Genomic DNA, 17,000 nt, shown 5'->3' with positions numbered 1-17,000 from the left:
TATACGATAAAAAAATAGTCGTTCAACTCAGTTGATTGTATTCAACAAAGAAATTTAAAAAATATCATACAATTTAATTACTTTACAAAGAGGAAATGCTTACATAAATGTAGAACTGATTACTTACGATCTTGATGTAAAATTCAAACTGATAAATTAACCTAAAAAATTATTTTCTTTTAAATAAAATATTACTTATAATAGGAAATACATATTACTATTCTAAATATTCATTAGTAAAAAATTCCTTGTGTTAAAATTTTCGTCTTCTTTATGTAGCCTAACTTTAAAATGTTCGAATTTGGTTCTTTTTGAGATGAGATTCAAAATATCAGTATGTTTAGTTGTTTGTCTCCTTCTCATTTCTCGCGTCACAATTTGGTAAAACTGCAGATTAGGACAACCAAGGAGATTCTTCTTTGACGACAACACAACATGAAAATTGAAGCATGTTACTAAATAATAAAATATTAAGTTATATTACTTAAGTTTCTTAATATTACTAAATAAGTTATATTCACTTATTTCAAACATTATATTTAATTTCTTCTGCTCTTGTTGAAAAGTAACTACAATTTAAAATTTAAATAATGTGATTATTTTTTTAAATATCGAACTTAAATAATTTGTATTTATTATTGTTTTTGGTATAAAGATGAAGTGTAAACTCATAATTACTCAAAATGTGAAGTCTCATAAAAGAAATATACATACGCAATATACATACGGCAACGTAAATCAATTTTGGCGTTTGTTTTGAAATGGTCAGAAGTCGTTTTCATTTTTTGAACGAGTCAAATTATATCCATATAAAAAAGCTGTAATTCATATATATAATTTGGTGAGTAAGCAGATTCAAATTTAAATCACAATATGTCAAACAAGTGGAAAATTTTTCTCTTTTAAATTTCTGAGTTTCATAAAATTTTTTCTCATGAATTTAGATTTCCCAAATGTAAAATACAATCATTCTTGAGAATTTTCTGAATTTCTTGAGAACATTGATTATTCCCACAACTGAATTTTTGAGTATAACTATTATTTGCACAGACATCAGAGAAAGGAACATTGTGTTAACCTGGATAATGGCAAAAAAGTCATGGGTGGCCAAGGGGGTTTGTTCTTTGGCAAAATATAAATGAAAAGAAAACCAGAGAGGGGCACTTTTTAAAAATACTCATTGCTACTATTTCAAAAAAAATCAAAATTTGATCTCTGTTGAATTGAAGTTGTCTAAACTCTTGATCCAAGTTTGAAACCAGGCAAATGGGCTGTTCACACATCTTTTTCCCCAATGTGTAACATGAATATGAGCTTTTTTACTTAACCTGTTCACTCCTAGTGTATCATATATAATACACTTCAATTTCCCTCCATGGACCCACCTTATGAAAGCAGTGTGGGTGTGAAATATCACTGGTGGCCCAATGTAGGATATATAATACACTGAAATGAAACATTTTATTTGAATTTACATGTATTTATCATCATTTACATGTGTTTATCATCTAAATACATGTAAATGATGTCAGAGTGCTGGGAAGCTTTAACTGGACTTAATCTCTTGAATGTTAGCCTTGTTATCATGAACATTATTTATTATTTTATTTTACGAATGCACGATGCTTACAACACATGTTCAGAATTTAGAAAAATTTCGCACAGTGCAAGCAGCTGAAAGTTTTTTTTATGTAAATAAGATAATAGGATGTAATAGGTACTGATATTTTTAAATGCTGAAGGTTTTTTGCTTCGTTATTACATGGAAATAATTTAAATATGAAAATAATGCCATTATAACCATAAAAACCTGTGTAATTTAATGCCAGTACATAATGATAAAAGTTTGTTTTGAATCTATATAAACTTGATTAGTTTTTGTTAAGTTGCGGCTAATCTTTGGAATATGGTAACAGGCAGTTTGGCAACATTTTGGTAGGCGATAAAGGTTACTAGCTAGGACTTTAGCAATAATCTGAGAAGTACACAGTTCCAATTACAGATTATTTTTTCTGAGAGAAATCAGAGATCATGAGATATGGCATGTGACATTTATGGACGAATCACAGTTCTTTAATCCAAAAAGGGGGGAAATTTGCAAAAGTATCTACAGTACTTTATACCATTTTGTATGTTTAGCTTCATTCCATCTTGTGTGAAACAGTGTTGCTTAATTGGATCCCATGGCCCTATCTAAAGTAAATTCCAAAATTTGATTACATTTATGTGATCATCCAAAAGAGTTGCTTGAATGGTGTAGGATTAATTGCAGATAAGTATGAATGTCCAGCATGTGAGAATGAAATGAGATTGTGTGAAAGGAAGGATATTACAGATAAGTTTGTATGGTGGTGCAAGAAATCTGGTGAAATTAGGCTAGCAGATTGTTGGAAAAAATGTTGAGAAAAAAAAAAAAAAAAGAAAGAAACATGTACCACAATCCAAAGATTAACATAGGCTGCTTTCATTTTTGCGAAGAAGGATATAAATTCTGTTTTTTTCCCCTTGCATTTCAAAAAAAATATTAATATTTGGGTCAACAGGAAATGTTTTTGAAGTTACAGATTCCAGGGATAAAAAATGCCACAATACACGATTTTGAAAATGGATAAAAAAATGGTGATGTAATATGAAATATTATGAGCTATTTAAATCTTTTCTGTGTTAGGTCTGCTACTTGTATCTCTTCATTATCCAATTTTAAAAAAAACCTGAGTCGAATGAAACCAACCAAGATATCGAAATTATTGACAAATCCATTAGCAAGAAAATTTGTACTGATGCAAATGCCAAAGAAACTACTGATTGTCCGCGCTTTGTTGTTGTTTCCAGTACCTATGGAGAATTGAAAAAGATGTTTTCTTTCCTGGTAAGCAAATACATTCATTCATGCATAGGTGAGCCAAGGAACATAAAGTGTCTCCATTCTGGAGACCTGCTTATATTGTTTCGGCCACCCAGTCTGCTCCACTTTTACGTCTAACCAAACTTAGACAGGTATCTATAACTGTGTCAGCGCACAAAACACTTAATTCTTCTAGGTGTGATCTCGGAGATCTTCTTTCTGTGTGTTTTAGAAGAAGAGTTCCTCTCAGAGTTAGCTGACCAAAATGTCTGTGGTGCTAGGCGCATCAAGATGCGAAAGGAAGGACAGTTGATTGACACGAAACACATGATCCTGGCCTTCAAATCGCCTGATCTGCCAAAGAATATAAAGGCTGGGTATCTAAACTGCCCTGTAAGACCATATATTTAAAACCCAATGCGATGCTTCCAACGCTAGCGGTTTGGTCACTCTAAGACATTGTGTCATGGCAACCTGACGCATGCTCGATGCTCGTTGGTTGGTCACGATAGTGATAATTGCACTGCTGCGGCATTGTGTATAAATTGCAAGGATGATAATCCAGCATTTTCTCGATCATGTCCAAAATGGAAAACAGAAAAAGAAGTACAGACGATAAAAGTCGCTAGGAACATCTCCTATGCTGAAGCCAGAATGCTGGTTCAAAGTGCACAGCTTCAACCAAATATATCATATGCTAGTGTTAAACTTCAATAAATGTACAGACTCCCCCAAATAAAACGCATCAGATTGCAAGAAAAAGGAAACCCCAACTATGTCCTAAAATATATATATATATAGATATATATATATATCAATCCAGAGTAAACCCAAAAATGTCCCTCCAAAAAATGTTAACAAAAATAGAAGCCTTAGCAATAGCTCATTTGATGATATGGTATCTGAATCTAGGGGCTAGATGTTCCCAAGCATCTACTTCCATGAAAAACAAAACAGCAGCACAGAAAGAACAAACGTAAATCATAATGGCCACTCTTCTGTCATGGAACTGTTGTGGCTTCCAGCGAAATTTGCTTGACATCAAAAGTATAGTCAATATTCATCACCCTGTGTGATTAACAATACAGGAGACAAACAGGAACAAGAAGCAAAACTTCGGAGGTTTTCGTTTGTCAGGGAAGATAATCTTGCATGTAAACGTGCCAGTGGAGGTGGAGGTCTCCTCACCTCACTTGACTATCCATCAGATACACTTCCTTTGACAACATCCCTCCAAGTTGTTGCTATATGGGTAAATTTTCATATTCTGGTTTCAGTCGTTTCTCTTTACTTGCCTCCAAATGAGCACGTTGATCAACCTCATACCAAATGACCTCATACAGAAGCTGCCTAAGCCCTTTATCATAACAGGGGATTTTAATGGCCATAGTCTGCTGTAGAGAAGTAAAGACACCAATTCTCGAGGAAGACAAATTGAGCAGATGATCCAAGATCCTTTGTCTCCTGAATAATGGGCAGGACACATGCTTCCATGAACCTACAAGGATATTTCACGCTGTCGATCTTGCCATCTGTTCACCATCTTTGTTGCCATTTTGCACTCTCAATGTTGGGAATGATCTTTACAACAGCGATCATTATCCCATTTTTGAATCTCTCGTACGTGCAGGAGCAAACCCCATGTCGAGATCCCCTCAGTTTATACTTGATAGGACAGACTGGGAACTCTTCTCTTCCTCTGCAGAGCTCACAGAGAAAATGGTAGAAGATGTACATATCAATGATGTAGTGGAAGCAAATACAACTGCTATTACTCAGGCAGCTATACTCTCTATCCCTAGAACATCAGAAAAAATACTAAAACATTCGAAACCATGGAGGAATCGTGACTGTCATGAAGCACTGAAGGAACAGAAAAAAGCATGGGGAATTTTTTGCAGATACCCTACTTTTCGAAACCTCGTAGCATTTAAAAGAGCCAAAGCAAGTGTGCGAAAAGTAAAAAGGCAGAGCCAAAGGAATTCCTGGATTACATATGTATCATTAATAACATCCTCTACGCCTAGTAAGTGGGTTTGGGAAAGAGTTAGAAAAACATGCAAAATATATAAAGACCACTCACTTTCCTTTTTAGAAAAAGATGGCCGAGTGATTAGCTCCATAGGAGAAATTACAAATACTATTGGTGAGACATATTTGCTGCCGTTTCTTCCAGCAGAAACTATTCACCTACATTTCTCTCTATCAAGCAGTGCTCTGAAAGAAATCCCATCGCATTCAACTCTTCCAAATCTGAGCCTTATAATAGACTTTACTATGTTTGAATTAAGGAGAGCTTTGTTGCGGACACATAGGTCTTCTCCGGGTCTTGATGGCATGAATTATGAAATGTTGAAGCATCTGTCCTGTAAGTCACTGGCTGCCCCTCTCATTCTTTACAATAGGGGGTGGAAGGAGCATATTTTCCTCAGTGCATGGAGGAGAGCTGTTGTAATTCCTATTGCTAAGCCAGGGAAAGATCCAAGGAATCCCTCGAACTGTCAGCCAATTGCCCTTAGAGTTGCATATGCAAGCTGTTTGAAAAAATGGTAAACAGCCACTTTGTCTACTTGGAAAAGAATAATATTATACAGTCAAAAGTCTTTAATCCGGACTCGTAGGGACTTTGGCGATTCCAGATTATCGGTTTTTCTTGATTATAGATCATCAGTTTGAATCAGGTAGTAAGATGGCATGCAAAAATTCTAAATTAAAAATATGAAAATGTAATTTATGAAATAAAGAGCAATTATGATCTAAAGGGTATCAAAATTTACAAACGAAAAGCTTAATAGTTATTTGTTTACTTTATTAAACATTTCTTTCAATGCACGCATGCGTAAAGCATACATTACGCATAGTCGAAATTAGAAAATTGCAACCAGAAAACTATTTGATGTGTACTCGTGATATTTATAATGATGAGGAATTTGATTTAAATAATATCAAAGATGGATACATTGAGATGAAATACTACATTTAGTAAGGAATTATAAACTAAATAAAGTAAAAACATCTACCCTGAAGATAAGGATAGTGCTGACAGATCAACTTCCAGTTCATTGTGCACCGCAAGGGCCCCCGCCCTTGCAGAGCAGCGTGAAATTGATAAACAGATTTCGGAATGGTTAGAGAAACAAAGGATATGCCTTTTTTTAAACAAAGGATATTTTTTTGCAGCAATTCCACTTTTTGTTTGATGGACATCGAAACATACTTTCCCTTTGGCAACTCCAGCATCGGAAATTCAGTTTGACATAATCGAAAGTTCAAGCTTACTTTTATGAAATTACTCTAACAATAAAATAATAAGTCTAACAGTCTGCAAAAAATAATAAGCCGGATTGAATTTGAAGATTAAGCAACAACGCAATCTGCAACATTAACTGAAATAGATAATTAGATAATTTTAGCTTAGCTTATACCATCTGTTGTACATTAAATGCACATGCATAAACGTATTATGCGCACACGCATATGCGCATGTGTAAAAGTATTATGTGCATGCGTGAACGTATTATGCGTTGATGCATGCGCAGAAAGTTTGTAGCTTTGAGGTCCGGATTATAGATCATTCCGGATTAACGACTTTTGACTGTATCACCTTACCAAAGCGGTTTTCGAAAGGGGAGAACAACCATAGATAACATGCTCCTTTTATAGACATCCATTCGAAAAGCTTTTGTAAGAAGAATTCACCTTGTATCCGTATTCTTTGACATTGAGAAAGCTTATGAGAATGCATGGAGATAGGGTATACTTTGAGATCTTCATCACAGTGGCTTGTGCGCAACCTACTAATTTTTATTCGGAATTTCTTGAACCCTACAACTTTTCAAGTAAGGATTGGTTCTGTTTTGTCGGATATTTTCAAACAGGAAGAGGGTGTGCCTCAAGGCTGTGCACTTAGTGTAACCCTGTTCAGCTTAAAAATAAACTCTGTATTAAAAGAACTTCCTCCTACCATCTTGGTATCCATCTTGGATGATCTACAGATTAGCTATCGAGGGGCAGACTTGAGATACATAGAAAGGCAATTTCAAATCGCTCTGAATAAGATCCAAGAATGGTCAGACAAAGAGGGATTTATATTTTCCAAACAGAAAACTTAATGCATGCACTTTTGTAGGAAGTGAGGTCTCCATCCTAAGCCTGAGTTATATCTGAATGGTACAATTATTCCAGTTGCACCTGAAGTAAAATTTTTAGGAGTGACGTTCGACAGAAAATTGACTTTCCTTTCTCATATTTTAAACCTGAGAAAAAAGTGTTTAAAAACACTAAATATTTTAAAAGTCTTGGGGTGCAGAGCGTTGCTCTATGCTTCGCATTTACAGATGCTTGTCTGCTCTAGACTGGACTATGGCTCAGTTATTTATGGATTTGCTCGGTCATCAGTATTGATAAAACTAGATCCTGTTCACCATCAAGCTCTGCGGATTTGTTCTGGAGCTTTCAAGACATCTCCTGTCCAGTGATGGTATGTTGATTCTAACAAACCATCACTTTATCTGAGGCGTGAGCAGTTGTCCCTTTTGGAGTATTTTAATATTTTATCGCAACCTGAACATCCTAATAAGCTGTGTTTACTTGATAATGTGTATAGCACTTTATTTGAAACACATCCATCCTGTGTGCTTACCTTTCCTGTAAGAGTTTGCCCTATCATTGAGAAACTCTCCCTCTCTGATATGTGCCCCAAGCAGTGCAGGATTTAGAAATCCCACCTTGGAAAAATGCACGGATCCAGCTTCTTAATGTTTTCAACCATCATGTGAAGGCAAGCACGAACGACATCGTTTACAGATAACTCTTTGCTGAACACAGGCATAAATATAGCAGTTATCTTCCACTATATATACACATGGATTCAAGTCAGATCATGTCGGGATGGCATTTGTAACTGAGGATCACATGGAGAGCAGACGCTTGACATGGAAACCATGCTTTCTCTGTTTTAACATCTGAACTAACTGCAATATATTGTAGTCTTTTTTACATCTCAAAGCTCTGCCACAAGAAGTTCATAGTTTATACAGACTCCTATAGTGCGCTTAAATCATTAGAAGCTTTTCGCAACACTCAAAATCCAGTAATAGTGGATGTTCTCAAGATTCATATAAACTTAATGAGTCGTGGATATGAAATTCTGTACTGCTGGGTTCCTGGGTATGCAGGAATAAAGGGGATAGAGCTGGCAACTATCACAGCGAGATGTGCTGTTGAACTGTCCAGTTGCCTCATCTCTTTTAGAGACATCTGTTGTGTTGTCAAAGAGAAGATAAAAAAAAAAAAAAAAATGGCAGCAACCTTGGGATGTTCAGCTTCAAAACAAGTTGAGAAATGTAAAGCTTAGAATTGAGCATTGGGATTTTACTAGAAATCGTAAGGAGGAAGTTCTTTTGACTCGCCTCAGAATTGGTCACACTAGAGTGACACATAACTACCTCTTGAAAGCTGAGAAAGAGCCTGTTTGTTCAAATTGTAACCTCTCGACCGTTTAATCAGAAGAGAGGTCATTTATAATTTATTTTATTATTTAAAAGACTGACTTTTATTACTTAATCTATCTGTTTTGAAAGATTGTGTATGGTATTTTAATGTGCACTTTTATGACTTCATCCTCTGGATTTGGTACATTTGTCCACCTTTTTTACTAAGAAATTGTTTTTATTTCATCAAATTAGATCATCCTACCTCATGTTTGGTGCATTATAATCATCTTTGGTTTTGTGCCAAAAATCTCACTCAGCCCTTACCATCAACCTCTCAAGAAGACTTTCGGCTTGCTGCATATTTAAAATTCCCCCCACACCACAGAGATGCTATACATTTACAAACATCCATGCCTTCTCTGAGATTTGAACCTGGGCCCATCTTTATGGCAGGAAGCGTTGCTAACCACCATTTCAGTTAGGCAGCAGCAAAAGGTATTTATGTGGCAACCCAGGTATGTGCACAGCAGGTCTGTTTTCTCAGTGTGCAGTGCAGAATTTCACAGACGTCGAGTGTTTGCAATTCTTTTTTTTTTTTTTCTTTTTTTTTTTTTAAGTGGAAACAGATCACTGTGTACACAAGTAAAACAATATTTTTAAAAATAAGGATTTCTCAAAAAAGAGAATGGCTTTCTGGTGCTTAGGGCTCTTCCGTTTCGAAAATGGCTGTTGCCTTTTGCACATGAGCTTGCAAGAATTACTTCCCAACAAGTTCACAACATTTTGGTGGAGATGCAGGTAATAAGAAAGTACCAAAAAAATTATCCTGTTTGCCTGCCTAACCACACTAGCGAGAGCAGTTTGGCTGAAAGCAAAGATGGGTCAGTTTAACTGAAGGAGTGTGGGTGAAAAGCTTGGGTATTTTTCCCTCTCTGAGGTCGAAGGGGTGTGGGTGAAAAAGCGTGAGTATTTTTTCCTCTCGGAGGTCATTTAGTGCTTTTTCTTACAATACTGCACTCACCCCTACATCACTGATAGATATGCCCACTTCCGCCCCAAACCGAGTGTTTACATAAATCTGGAATACGTGGTCAGACAGTACAAATCTAAAAAAAAAATACATTTAGCTTGAAACAATTGTACTCCAACTTTCTTGGATGTTTTTATTTATTATAATATCAAATATTTTAAAATTAATTTTGAAGTATTTTTGTTGTAATAATGATTAATACATCATGTAATAAATCAGGGTTATATTGCTTAGTAATTACTGTTTTTAGTACGTTTTTGCACAGTTTTTTTAAAATATGCGTTATGAGAAACATTTATATTTTATATCTGGCACTTTTCCCCCCTCCAGAAATGTCAGCAGATGAAGGAAATGAAAGCATAAGCAGGAACTCAAGCTGGAAAAATAAATGTATAGCTTTAATATCACAGCTCGAAACAAAAAGTTGTACACCTGGTAAGTTTGTATAATTTACTTTATATTCATCGAAAATGCAGAACTTTAAGTATGCAAGAAAAATTTAAAAATTTTATGTATGTAAATGCTTGAAAGAAAATGTGTTTATACTAATTCTTGATCAGAAAATATTGACCTACAGGTTTCATTTTCACTACATAATGAATTTTCCTTTCATTACTTCATAAAATTTTTACTAGTAATACTTATTTATTGTTTAAATCAGCAGTTCCCAAACTTTTTGGCCTTTCTAAAATCAATTTCTATGGCAGAGGCTCTTATTCTCAAAGTTAATGGCATTTAGTAGTGTAATGAGGGGATGGATTATTAAGCAAATGTAAAAAGATATTCAAACAATTGCACAATGTTGATAATTGAAAGTTAGTTTTTAAAACTTTGAAATTTAACATAATATTTCACTTTATCCTTAGTTACCATAGGATACATCAAAAGTTAGCCATGCATAAAAGCTCAACTAAGACCAACAATAAGAAATTTTTCATGCAATAAACTGTTTCTTGCAATTTACTCATTATATCCACTTTAATTCAAATATACAGGGTGTTTCAATACTATAGTTTTAAATTTATAGGAGGGTTGAATGCTTGCACCCAGACAACTCAGAATCATAGAGTGATGGAGGTTTGGAAATGCTTTCCTGGTGCTACAGGTAATGTTGGTTCACGCATTCTCACAGAGAAGCTCCATTTTACACAAAGGCAGATGGATGGGTGATCACGTTAATGGTAATTAACCGATATCCATCTGTTACATGGATTGTAGAGTGTAAAGAAGTTATCACAGTTGGCTACAGTCCCTTCTAGATGGGACTTTTCTGAGAAATGAGATTCTGGTAGCACTGGTTAAAAGAGCCCCGCCTAGCTATGGAAACTATGTTGCGGGACTTTTTCAAACCTCACTGAAAATGTCGCAGCTGGACCTCTGTCCCAGGTAGAGACAACCAATCAGATGAAAGTTCTGCTTCTGAAGCATCACGTGATCCCAATCTTGAGTGATAATCAATTAGTGTTTGGCATTAAAGTCTCTGTAGTAAATGGAAACAGTAACCTAGCTATATGTGTTTCTTGGAATTGTGCAGGTTCTGAGAATTGTCCCTTTCGATGCCAAGTCCCACATAGCCGAAGCATAATGTGATTGAGGTTTAATGGGTAAGCTACTAAGTAGTTGAAAGAGAAATATTGTCTGAAGAGGCATACTCCTGATCATAAATGTTTTGCAAGAGGCTAGCTGAAAAGGGAGAGAGCTGACATGATTCAGGAACAATTGACATGGATTCTGGATATTGAAGAGACTGTGTTACGTCAAGTACAGGATGCTCCAAGAGCTATAGCACACAAAGTCAAGGTTTCTTGCTGTAAGGTTGATGATTTTTAAAGAAAATGAAATGCTCTCATATCACATGAAACACTTTCCAAGCACTTCAGTTGGATCTTTATGCACTTCAGTTTGCTTTTGCACATGATTTCTGCAACAATGTGCTATAGATCCCCTTCTCTCCGCTTCTGTCTTATTCACCAATGAATCGTGCTTCACAAGGAAAGTTATCTTCGATTCATATAACATCCATATGTGCGTAGTGACAAACCTTCATGTGATGTGAAGTTGTGCATCACGGAGCTGTTTTGCAGGAAGCGTTTTCGGGAAGCATTTGTGGGTGATTATTTCATTGGACCTCACTTGTTACCTTTTTATCTGACTGATAGCTAATATTTCTGGAGCAGGTTTGTTGTGGCAAAGAGCTTTTGCACTGTTACCATTTTCATTATGATTTCAGAAATAGGAATTCATTTCAGCCATAACGTTTGTAATCATTTAGATATTACATTTGGCCAGTAGTGGATAGGAGATGTTTTTTCCAGTGCGGTGGCTTGCTTGATAGCCATCCCTATTCCTCCTACAAATTTGTAACCCTGGTGTTGAGAGAGCTTGTATATTCATTTATTACTTTATCAAAAATTTTGCTGTTTGTTGGAGAAGGACAGTTCCTATTTAATTTTGTTAATTGTCATGAAACTTTCATTTAATTTTTCTTAGTAGCTGTTAAACTCCAAAGTGCACAGAGAGTGCTGTACAGAGGAAAATTCAGGAATGACTGGTTTCCTGACTATGATTAATGGTTTATTATTGTTTAAAATATTATATTCCTTAAATGAAAGGGGCCATGACTTCTGTACTGCCATGTCACTTTTTAGTGATTACTGTTATAAAAAGTGCAAAAAACAGATGTGGTCAAAGCAAGCAGCTTAAGCATAATAGCTCTTTGAAATTTTTATGATATGCTATATTGCATGAAAATCTGAACTTCTGTTCCTGATGGATTTGTCTAAATGTGCACAGAGAACAGTGATTCAGTTTCTAATAATGGAAGCTATAATTTTTATTAGTATTTAATAGTATTTGCAGGACATATACATTGAAAACATGCATATCAAAATGTATTGTGCTTCCAAAAAAAGTGGCAAATGCCCCAAAGCTGTCAAGCTCACTATATTGAAAATGATAAAAGAACAAACAGTCATAACCGCTGATAATAAAAAGAAATTACAATTTATACAGTAAAGATTGTAAATAAAAATATAAAGCACGTTGTCTTTTTTTATAATCTCCTGTTCTTTCTTAAGAGGGGAAAATATTTATAATGGAATAAAAATAGATTTCTAAAATAAAGTCATTTACAATTTAGAAATGGTTTTTGAATAAAATATTTAGTGTATACTGAGATGGCCAAAGCACCACAAAAAGAATATCTTCACGTTTAGACACTATACCCCTTCCCACCCCCAAAGCTTTTACATAATAAAATTTTAATGGACATGTAAAAAAGAAAAGAAATATTTCATTTCCAAAAATATAAATTCTACTTTAAAAAAAATTGTCATTTATTTTTTAGATGATCATAAATCAGCAATAGCAAGTATCTTACCGCTGACAGGAATGTGATTTCTGAAGTAGTGAGCCACTAGCCATTGCAAAGACCTGTAATTTTTTTGTCAGGTTGTCACATTGCATTTCTTGTGGTGGTCATAATTTCATTTTATATGCATTTGTAGAAATGTGGATCAAGGTTAAAGTATGCCTTTCTTGTAAGAATGCAGTAGCTTCATTTTCATTTGATAGTAAAATGGAAGGGGGGAAACTTATAATTTTTAATCTCTCTTTTAAAAAAATTACAATTTTCATTAATTAGTTTTGGTTTTGGGTTAACCCGTAACTGGGGAGGTGCGGTCTGAAAGACCGCTACAGCTGTTGTTCCTATCACCCCTATTATATATTTAATCTGATTGAGTGGATTTTCCTGCTAGCTTCTCCTTTTGTGACCTTGATAATTTTCACCCATTGGCTAACATTTTATGCACCTGCTTCATTGTGAAATTCTAATCCTTTGTCTGAGAACGGTATGTCAGACTGCACCTCCCCCTCAGTGTTACGATTTCTGTCCTAGGTGGAAACATGGCTCTGAGGCTCGGTCCGAGAAATATCGTATATCCTTCTGATTCGCGTAATGCAGAAGAGCTGCAAAGAATTCTTGATGAAGTGGGAAGTGAATTTAGCGATGAAGATGAATGCTAAGAAGATTTTGCAAAGAAAAGTTCGCATTCCACAACATCAGAATTTTCTGAATCTGAAAATGAATGCACTGAACCAGAAGCTGAATCCATTTCATCTACAAAATATTATTATGGGAGAAACCGCTTCAAGTGGTCATCTATTGAACCTCAACGAAATGTGAGAACTCCCGCGCATAATATAGTTCATCTTCCAGGATTAAGAGCATATGGAATATTGGGTGAAAATGCGGATCCTAAAAGTGTTTGGAAATACTCCTTTTCACAAACGAAGTATTAGAGATTATTGTTAAATGGACAAATGTGAAAATAGAAATAAATAGACACAAATTTTCTGATACATTGAAAAGTGAAATTGCAAACACAAGCATCGAAGAATTAAGAGCTCTTGTAGGTTTGCTTATATTTACATCTGTCTTCAAAGCTAACCATGAAGATATTGAATGTTTTTTTTGCTATGGATGGTACTGGTTGCAACATTTTTCGTGCAGTTATGTCAATCACGCGATTTAAGTTCTTACTTCTAAATTTGCGATTTGATAATCCTAATGATAGAGAGGCTCGAAAAAAATCTGATCCCGCAGCTCTTATTTCCGAAGTGCTAAACTCATTTATTTTGAATTGTCAGAAAGCTTATACTATAGGCACTTGTGTTTGCAGAGATGAAATGCTTATTGGCTTCAGAGGCAGATGTCGCCTTAAAATGTATATGCTAAAAAAATAACCGCCGAAATATAGACTGAAAGTAATGTGCCTAACTGACGGGTGCACTAACTACTTATACAATGCATATTTATATTGTGAAAAAGATTCTGATAGTATTGCCATGGAAGATAAATTGAAAAAATTCAGCAAACCAATTCAAGCTGTTTTATGATTGAGTAAACCAATCTATAAGACAAACAGAAACGTAATGGCAGATAACTGGTTCTCTTTCATCGAACTTATTTCAGAATTAAAGAGAAATGGATTAACATATGTTGGCACTGTCAAGAAAAACAAAAGAGATATTCCCAGAGAGTTCCTTCCAAATAAATCAAGAAAAGAGAAGTCGACATTATACAGCTTCACAAAGGATTTTACATCGATTTCTTATGTACCGAGAAAACGGAAAGCTGTTGTTCTCGTGTCATCCATGCATCATTCTAAAGAAATTGACTCTGAAACACAAAAGCCAGAAATAATAGCTTTTTGCAACAGAACCAAAAGTGGTGTTAATTCGCTGGATGAAAAATGCTCTGTGTATTCCTACAACAGACGAAAACGCGCTGGCCTATGGCTGTTTTTTTATAGATTATTAGATTTGAGCACAGTAAACTCATATATTTTATATCAAAGTTGCTCCAAAAACCCAGTTATGACTAAAATACAGTTTTTAAAAGCCTTAGCAAGAGATTTAATCCTTCCTCAAATTTGCATAAGAATTGGAAATCCAAGAATAAATTGCACATGATGATGAAGCTCATTTTAGGTAAGGAAGCGGAGTCACAAAATATCGTACCGAGGTCTGAATTAACAAAACTGGAATCAAGAAAAACATGCCGTCTGTGCCCTTCAAAGAAAAAACGGAAAACTTCATATTTATGCGTAAGTTGTAAAACGGCAGTTTGTTTGGAATGTACACAAAAATTATGTCATGAATGTGCACAAGAATATGCTGAGTAAATTGATATTTTTTGCAAGAATACAGTGGTATTACTGATAGTTAAGATACTGTTATTTTTTTATGTTTCGTACAATATTTAAATTTTTCATCTGAATGTATCTATCATATGTTAAATTAATAGAAAATAATTATTATTCATACAAATGATAGTTCTTCTGGTTTTTTTTTGTATAATTTACATTTGCAAGTGGTTTTTCTTAAAAAAGTTCATGTTGCAAAAATGATGTTCCTTGAGTTGATTGATTTGTTTCTAAAATAAAAAAATTTTTTCGTGTTTGAAGGTAAGTGTTTATAAAATGTATGGGTAAAATAGAATCTTAATATTTTGATTAGAACTTTTTATTTAAATCATAATGAGACGCGGTCTCCGTGACCGCACATCCCCGGTTATGTCCCATTATTTGACTTCCTGTGCAGGCAAGCCTCCACATTTATTCAATTTCCCAATTTAATTGAACTCTGCAAACAGTTGAGCCGCGATCAGACGGCACTAAACTCGTTGGAAATGCCCAGGACTACTGCATGTTATAAGATGAAATATGGGCTCGCAAAAACTATTAAGGAAAATATTAAAACTTTAAAGGAGACTCCATTTTCTCTAAATTTGAATGAAAGTACTAGCAATGCTCAAGAAAGTATACTGGCAATATTGGTGCAGTTTTATGACAACAATCAAAATGAAGTTGTAGTTCATCATTTTGCATCTCTAAAGATGGAATCTTGCAATTCAGAAGCTGTTTTTAAAGCAGTTGTTAATACTATTGAAGATAATAATATTCCATGGGCAAACTTAATTAGTGTATTAATGGACTCATGTAACACCATGCGTGGAAAAAAAAAAGGGTGTTGAAACCAGACTACGATCAAACAAAGCACACCACTTATTAGATATTGATGGTGACACATGTCACACAGCTAATAACTGTGCAAAAAAAATTGCTTCATGTTTTGATAGATACTTAGAAGATTTGTTTGATGACATCTATTTTGATATGAAAAGCTGCAGTAAAAGAGAAAATTTTTTCAAAATCTGTGTATCCCTTGCCATTAAAAAACTTAAGCCCTTGAAGAGACCAGACCATAGGTGGGTGTACATTTTATGTGTTTTAGAAAGAATCAAAGATCTGTGGGATGCTCTTATTGCATTTTATTTTCACTACTTGGATAAAACTGATAAAGGGAATTATTTTTCTTATGTTGAAACTGTATACAATAAAAGAAATATTTCTGAAGCTCAGAAAAAAATTGTTGAATGGTTGTATTCTTGCTTGCATTCCCAACAACTCACAAAGGATGCTTTAGCTCGGAAAAAAAAAGAATAGTAAATGGGTTATTTGTTATGCAAAACAAAACTTTATTGCATATGGCATTATATTCAGCAGTATTACCAGAGTTCAACACATATATTAAATTATTTGAAACAAAAAAACCAATGCTTCATTTAATACATTCCAGTATTTATAAATTGATGGCAAAATTTTTCTCTTTTTTTTTATGAAGCCAGAAAATATAGAGTGCACATCTTATAATGATTTATTAAAGGTTGATGCCACAAATCCAGAATTCCATCTACCTAGCAAAGTAATATTTACTGGTGCAGAAGCTTCCACTCTCCTGAAGAAATTATCAAAAAATCATCCAATAGCAAAAGAATTCCAAATTTCTCTGATGAAAGCTTATACTAATACAGCACAGCATATGAAACAGAAATTACCCCTTAAAAATTCATATCTAATTAGTTTTACAGCATTAGTCCAGAGCTAAGAGGTAAAACCAGTACAATATTAGCTTTTGAAAAGTTATCATCTTTTATGTCCCATATTTTTAGTGATAATTGTGTTGTATTTTATATATGTTGGGTACGTGCTCAGTGATGATTACAAGATGTACACAAACATCGTTTATTCTACATTGCTCATCTACTATACTACAGTTATGGTTAAAGATAATAATAGATACAGTTACAGTTACATATATAACATCTCCCTTTTTTTTTTTATAA

The 17,000-nt window shown here is 34.5% G+C and overlaps 2 protein-coding genes across 4 annotated transcripts in view; one reads left to right on the top strand and one right to left on the bottom strand.

Annotated features, from left to right (window-relative positions):
* The window catches only part of bora (aurora kinase A activator-like protein bora), an 83,343-nt gene extending 83,013 nt beyond the window's left edge, over window positions 1-330 (bottom strand). Inside the window, exon 1 of one of the 2 annotated variants that reach the window (XM_085820746.1) lies at window positions 104-330. In XM_085820746.1, coding sequence (XP_085676872.1) covers window positions 104-105 — 2 coding nt within the window. In that variant the 5' untranslated portion in view covers window positions 106-330. The remainder of the gene's footprint in view (window positions 1-103) is intronic. The other variant, XM_085820747.1, reaches the window with a different exon arrangement.
* The window catches only part of LOC118197226 (uncharacterized), a 161,170-nt gene that overhangs the window by 120,381 nt on the left and 23,789 nt on the right, over window positions 1-17,000 (top strand). Inside the window, exons 1-2 of one of the 2 annotated variants that reach the window (XM_035368735.2) lie at window positions 688-841; window positions 9,641-9,745. In XM_035368735.2, coding sequence (XP_035224626.1) covers window positions 9,643-9,745 — 103 coding nt within the window. In that variant the 5' untranslated portion in view covers window positions 688-841; window positions 9,641-9,642. Of the gene's footprint in view, window positions 1-687; window positions 842-9,640; window positions 9,746-17,000 lie in introns of those variants that run through there. The other variant, XM_085820750.1, reaches the window with a different exon arrangement.

Source organism: Stegodyphus dumicola, chromosome 7, assembly GCF_044657685.1.
Source record: "Stegodyphus dumicola isolate Sdum_Otavi_A_Nest chromosome 7, ASM4465768v1".
Classification (NCBI taxonomy): Eukaryota; Metazoa; Arthropoda; class Arachnida; order Araneae; family Eresidae; genus Stegodyphus; species Stegodyphus dumicola.
The sequence above is the reverse complement of the archived record's forward strand: the minus strand, read 5'-3'. Positions and strand labels throughout refer to the sequence as shown.